We start from the raw sequence: 7,291 nt of genomic DNA, 5'->3' as shown, positions 1-7,291 counted from the left end.
GGTGTGATGGGGGCGTCACCTTCCCCTGATTGCCGGGTTGCCTCCCGCCCCAGTGAGGGTTTCCAGACTGTGAGAGGGGGCAGGCCAGGCTGAGGGACCCCCCCCCCTAAAGTGCATGAATTTTCATGCACCAGGCCTCTAGTTTTCTTAAAATTGCCTTAGAACAGTGGTTGGCACATGATTGTTTTGCCATACATTTATATCAAGCAGATGAGCTACCAACTTGCTAGTAGTCCATTGTCTTACTAAACAAGAGTCTAAGGCAGTCTCAGTGAAAATGGAGAGAAAAGGTGAGTTTGAAGAAATCTTTATAAGGTAGGATGAAAATTGAATAGCAGATTAGATGTAGAAACAGAGATTCTGAGCTAGGGAAACTGTTAAGTGCTGGTCATGTCATTACCTAAGATAGGGAATTCCAAGAGGTTAAGCAGATGAGGAGCCATGATGAACTCAGTTTGGGGCATGCTAGGTTTAAAAGGCATTTGGAATCTCTCCAGAAAGAAATGGATAATAAATGTTTTAAAATATGGATACAGAGCTTTGGATTGGTCAGAGTAGGTTAATGGAGTTTGAAACTATTGGAATGGATTTTTACCCAAAAGAATGAATGATAAGTGTTTTGGAAAGGTGTCATTGAAGAGGTGGCATGTGAACTAATGTGTTTGAGAAATCGTGGAAGGACATAGTGAGTAGGGAGAATTATTTTGTTTACTTCAGTGATTGGGAATCTTCTGATTTCCTTAATTAATGCTTTTAAAAATTATTTCATATGCTATTTCTGCACTCCTTACCATACAATTAGTTGGGATATTAATTCTGAAGATCATAGTGATGCCTGTTTTAATGTTATTTTTTTTCCTCTGGGCCAAATTCCAGATAAAGAGTTTTTGTCTTGTTGAATGTTTCCTTCCTTATTGCCATTTTGATATTTATTCCCTTGTGTCATTGCACTAAGAATTGAGTAAGTATTGTGATTTAGAAAGCTCAGCTCTAGAAATGTTTCGCCTGGCTCCAGTGATTCTTATGGTCAGCTTTGTCATTGTGTCCCTGTACTTAGGAACTCCAATTATGTTCCACCTCAATTTACTATTTATGAAGCTCAGTAAGAACCTCAACTAAATTCAAAATGTTGTTAATCTTTAATGGCTTCCTCAGGTTCATGTGAAAGGGGTTGGCGGGAGGGTATTTTAATGTCTCTGGCAGCACTGTTTCATTTGGCTCTTTTCCATTACCTGAATGTCATCTAATTTGTTATATTAATCTTGTAATACAAACTCTAAGTCTAGGTCCCAAGTCAATATTCCTTTCTACATTGTTCTCCCAATTAGGCCAAATATATGACAGTAAGTCAAGTGTCTGAGGGGGAAACAAATCTTATCACTTACTTAAATGTGTCTTGCTTTGAATTGTTCAGGCCTAGAGCCTTAGTGCATTAGAAGGAGGCTACCAGGTGAGTTGTGTTATTATCATCTACCAGACTGACAGAGCATATGTGACCATAACCTCAATTACTGCAGATATCAATATATTTCTTTCTGTAGCAATAGCTCTTGACTTTTCTCCATGTAGCACAGAATAGAGATACAATAGTAGCAGTGGCACACTTGACGGTGATTCTTCCCTAGGATTTGGGAGCTTATCAGAATCTCCAGGGGTACTTATAATTTGAAAAAGTCCCCCAGGTGTGATTCTGATTTGCTTCCTTCTCCTCCTCCTCTGAGAATCACTGTTTCATCCAGAAGCTTCAGCATACATAGGAACATTTGTTGGTATATTGCCCTTGCATTGTTGAACTCCCTAAACCCCATGTCCCCATACTTCTATTTTGAGTGGTCCCCAGTTTCTTCTAATACCATAACTTCTGAAACCAATGTCTACCTGTCACTAAAGGTATAACTACCATTGAAGCAGTCCTACTAGAGTTTAGATTCCTACAAAGCAAAGGTACTCCGTAGCTTATGGCCAGGTTTAATTGTGTGGTTTCTTTAAAAGGGAGCTTTTTGCAAAGACTTAGACTAGAGTCCACGATTTATATTAACACCCCTCCCTGCCAATGTTAGTCCAATATTTTATGATGAAAAATTTCAAATCTATGCCACAGTTGAAAGAATTTCAGGGTGAACACTTCTATATCCACCACCTAGATTCCACAATTAACATTTTAATATACTTACTTAATCATATATCTACTCAAAAGTTTATCCCTCTGTCCATCATTTCACCTTTTTAAAGCATTTCACAGTAAAGTTTAGATATAACTACAGTTCCCCCTAAACACTTAAGCATGCAGATCATTAACTAGAGTTTAATATTTATTTACAGCTTTTTCTTTTGATGAAAAATTTTCATGCAGTGCAAGTGCCCAAATCTAAGTGCTCATTAGCTGACTTTTGACAAATAATATATCTACTAGTGGCCCGGTGCTCGAAATTCATGCACAGAGGGGGGTGTCCCTCAGCCTGGCCTTCACCCTCTCAATCTGGGACCTCTCGAGGGATGTCCGACTGCCGGTTTAGGTCCGATCCCTGGCAATCCAGGACTGCTGGCTCCTAACCGCTCACATGCCTGCCTGCCTGATTGCCCCTAACCAGTCTGCCTGCCAGCCTGCTCACCCCCAACTGCCCCCCTGCCAGCCTGATTACCCACAACTGGCCCCCCCTGCCGGCCTGCTCACCCCCAATTGCCCGCCCCCCGCCAGCCTGATCACCCACAACTGCCCTCCCCTCTTGGCCTCTAACCACCTCTACCTTGGCCCCGCCACCATGGATTTGTCCAGAAGAAAGTCTGGAAGGTCTCCTAGAAGGTCTCCCAGTCTAATTTGCATATTACCCTTTTATTAGTATAGATAGAGGCCTGGTGCACAGTTGGGAGCCAGCTGGTTTGCCTAAAAGGTGTCCTGGATCAGGGTGGGGCTTCCTTTGGGGGGCAGAGCAGCCTGGGCAAGGGCCTGTTGTGGTTTGCAGGCCGGCCATGTCCTCATTGGGGTGGGGGTCCCCATTGGGGGTGGTGGCCACCAGGGTGAGGGGCTGAGGGCTGTTTTCAGGCTGGCCACACCCCCCAGCGAGGACCCTCACCCCGTGGGGGCGTGGCCAGCCTGGGTAAGGGGCTGAGGGCCCTTTTCAGGCCCCTCCCTTGGCAGCTGGCCCAGGCAACCCAAGCCTCCCACGCTCAGGCCGGCTCTGTGGCAGCTGCCCACAGGCCCCTCCTTCAGTGGCCGACCAGGGCAGGCGGGAAGCTTGGCTTCCTCTGTCACCAGGGGCGACCCAAGCCTCCCCACTCCGGCTGGCTCCGTGGCCACCGCCATCTTTGTCCCACTAATTTGTGTACTCACTCCTGATTGGCTGGTGGGCATCGCAAAGTGATGGTCAATTTACATATTTATTTTATTCGTGTAGATACTAGATGCTCTGTGCACAAAATTCATGCACCAGTAGGGTCCCTTGGCCTGACCAGCAATCAGGGCCTATCAGGTTCCCCACCTCCTCGCCTCCTCTTTCCCTCACTCCCTCAGCACCCCACCACCACCGCTGGTTGCCTGCCATATTTCACGCCGTTCCTTGTTGGTCAGTGCACATCATAGCGAGCAATCAAACTCCGTCTCCCAGTCAAACTCCCAAAGGGACAATTTGCATATTAGCCTTTTATTATATAGGATAGTCTAAATCCCTATCAAAAGATAGAAGATTTTAACACCCTCTTTTTTTCTGCCCAGATTATTCCCTCTTGACACTATATAATCTCTGAATTTAAGGTAAGGAAAAAGCTTGTCAGAGCTCTCAGGACAAATAGAGATCAATTTTTAATGATGGATCAGCAGATTTCTCTTCCCCATTGCCTAAAGTACCTTGTGTTTTAAATTGTGTATGAATGGCCCTAGCCAGTTTGGCTCAGTGGATAGAGTGTCAGCCTGCAGATTGAAGGGTCCTGGGTTCGATTCCAGTTAAGGACACATGCCCAGGCTGTGAGCTCGATCCCCAGTAGGGGGGTGCAGGAGGCAGCCAATCAATAATTCTCTCTCATCATTGATGTTTCTATCTCTCTCTCCCTCTCCCTTCCTCTCTGAAATCAATAAAAATATATTAAAAAATAAAATGGCTAAAGCCATAATTTTTTTTAATGTGTATGAATGGTTTAAAACAGGAGTCTGAATGTTTTACTTTTTTACTTTTTAACTAATTATTTTACAAAACACAGTATTGAGGTATAAATACCTTATATCTATTTAGTTAAGTATTTTATAAGGCAAGAGCTCTAGTTCAATAACATGTGAGGAGGGATACATCATCGGAATATAAGTTGGGAAGAGAAAGGAAGTAGATGTGAGATGGCAAAAATCAAAAATACTAATGTAATATAGCATGTATTAATATGTGGTTAATTGATTAATATACGTATTATGTATATCTAACATCATGAGATATCATAGTCTATCCCAACAGTGGCACACCATTTATTCAAGAATACCAGCATATCATAATATGCCTTTAAGAAATACACCTTAATTTCGTCTCAGTATTGGTTTTGGATGTTTGTCCTTTTATAATGCCTTTATACCTGGTAAATATCTCTTGTTTGGCTCCATTTTAGAGTGATACAGCATATTTTAGTTTATACTATATTTAGTTAAAATGTGGTATAGATTTGAAATTATCTGCTTGCATTTTATTAGGATATACATGTAAGTGTATTTCTAATAAAATAAATTCTGGTCCCAAAAGGAGAAGCTGTGACAAAAGTAAATTGTGATATTTCCATAATAAAAAGATACAGCAAACATGCAGACATTTGCATATAGTTTCTGAAATATTGCATACTGGCTTTGTCGGTGCTGGTAAGTCCATTTCAAGGATGTTGCCCTTAGTCCATTAGTTTGGATAATGAGCCCTATAAAGTACATTTATAACTTGTGGCACTGCAAGGAGATGGATTCTAATTTTCATCCTTTTATCTAGACACATTGAAAGAAGGTCAATGGAGGGTTCTGTATGATTCATTGTCCCAACACATATCAGATGACAGAGACCTGATAATGTCCATGCATAATTGTTTTCCTTATTTGGAAACAGCACTTGAAAGAAATCTTTCTATGATCATCCTTTGAAGTAAAGTGGAAACAGATATTAAAAGAAGCTCCAGGCCTTTTGGGGGGGGGGTGTCTAACATATTATCACACATGTGACCAGAGAGCTATTCTTGAACAAAAGAGAAGGCAACATGTAACAGAAAAATAGAAAGTCTTTAGTGGCTTTTACAGTCTGTGAATGATATAGCAAGATATTTAATCAACTTTTATCTTCCCCTTCCCTTAAGTCTGTTAAGAACAAAAAGAGCCTGTTTTCTAAATTAAGGAAAAAGCTTCTATGTTCCTAAACATTAGAAAAACTCATACTGTATACTTGTCCTAACTTTGTCTTACTTACTAATGACATTTAAAATAAATATTTGAGTTTTATCTCACATTTATTTTATAGTTTAAAAGACTCCAGATAGCAATAAAAGTATATCTTCTGTATATAATGTCCATGTTTTTGTAAAAAATGTGAAATTATAGGCAATTTTAAAATCTTCTAAGAAATTGGTTTTAGATTCAAAATTGGTAGTTGATTATGTTTATTTGCTCAATTATGTAATCAATAAAAACATTTTTGGTCTGCTTGTCTTCTTTGTAGATGCAAAGCAATCATAGATCAATATGGTCAGAGAATAATCTCTAAGCATTTCCTTGTGGAGGACAGTTACTTTTCTGAGAACACATGCTCGCACGTGCAATACAGGTAAGGCACCACATCACCCACTGTCCAAGGGAAGGTGAAACATAGAAAAGTTTAGCTTTGTGATTACATTGAAACTTCTGTATAACCATTGTTCAAGTAAGATGCAAATATATACCAAACAAAAGATAGTATTGAGTATGTTACCATTGTTCTCTTATAGGGTCTGGTTTGGGGGGAACTTAGCCTAATTTTGACTCCTTTGCATCAGCTGGGGTTTGTCTGCAGGTCACATATCCTTCCTTTCATGAGCCAAGAAAAGATTAAAGCAGAACTTGACTCTGTTTGGGGAGGTGACACTTTTATCGTGACTTAAATCTTTGAAATATGCCTTCTGGTGGTTATATAACTGTAAATGAAACTTATCCATGGAATCTGAATCACTGAATAACTGTTTTGTGCATTATAGGCAAATTTCCAGGGCAGTTCTAATTACAGATAGATCTGTACTACAAGCAGATTCAGATCAACAGGTAATTTTAGTCTTGTACTTTTTAATAACATGTTGCTAATTTAATCTACATGGTAATATGTATAAATTAATATTGGTGAAATAAAATGTAGTAAGCCATATGTGCTAATTTAAGACATTTTAAAATGTATAATGGCAATTATGTAATAATCTTGGTTTCTTAAAGATTTCCTTCTAACAATAAATAATTGTGCCTTGTATAACAGATTTATGCTAGGAAAATTGGATTAAATCCTAGTGTTCCAACAACTATTTCTTTGGAACTGAAAATACATAGTTATGAGAAGAAAAAGATAATCCCCAGAGAACACATTTTAGAATCTTGGAGGAAAAGACTTCATGATAACTAATGCTACGGTACCGGTGGTAAGCCCACCGCTAGGCCTGGTGTGAATGAGTATCAACACACATTTTCATTTCTGGTACTTCCTTATTGCCATTGTTTATTTCAGTACCCTCTTCAGCCTCCTCACCTCCAATTCTTTTGGAATGTCTCTATACCTGTGGTTTTCCCTCAGTCTGTTCACCTAAATTCCAGAGGTGTGCTCCCTTCTCCTGACCATATTTTATAGTGACTGATAAAAATCATCTTACTCAGCCCTAACCAGTTTGGCTCAGTGGATAGAACGTCGGCCTGCGGACTTAAAGGTCCCAGATTCGATCCCGGTCAAGGGCATGTACCTTGGTTGTGGGCACATCCCCAGTAGGAGGTGTGTAGGAGGCAGCTGATCGATGTTTCTCTCTCATCGATGTTTCTAGCTCTCTATCCCTCTCCCTTCCTCTCTGTAAAAAATCAATAAAATATATATTTTTTTAAAAATCAGCTTACTCAGTAAGTATGACTGTCAGACCTATTCTATATATTCACTACTAAAAATAGTTTCCTACAGTTCCTTAAGTTGGAAGCTTTCTGTTATATGAAACAAATATCTTTGTTATTGCATGAACCTCAGTTCTTTCATTTAATCATTTAGCAAGTAGTAGGTGCTTTTTACGTGCCAGCCAGTGTGCTGGGTTCTGAGGAAACAGTGCTAACCATGATAGCACC

General features: G+C 40.1%; 1 protein-coding gene across 2 annotated transcripts in view; it reads left to right on the top strand.

Annotated features, from left to right (window-relative positions):
* CHM (choroideremia (Rab escort protein 1)) overlaps positions 1-7,291 on the top strand; it is a 239,710-nt gene that overhangs the window by 187,317 nt on the left and 45,102 nt on the right. For both annotated transcript variants that reach the window (XM_005865260.2, XM_005865259.2), the window contains exons 10-11: positions 5,670-5,774; positions 6,181-6,244. In XM_005865260.2, coding sequence (XP_005865322.1) covers positions 5,670-5,774; positions 6,181-6,244 — 169 coding nt within the window. The remainder of the gene's footprint in view (positions 1-5,669; positions 5,775-6,180; positions 6,245-7,291) is intronic.

Source organism: Myotis brandtii, unplaced genomic scaffold, assembly GCF_000412655.1.
Source record: "Myotis brandtii unplaced genomic scaffold, ASM41265v1 scaffold2, whole genome shotgun sequence".
Taxonomy (NCBI): domain Eukaryota; kingdom Metazoa; phylum Chordata; class Mammalia; order Chiroptera; family Vespertilionidae; genus Myotis; species Myotis brandtii.
Note: the sequence above shows the minus strand (reverse complement) of the source record. Positions and strands in the feature narration are given on the sequence as shown.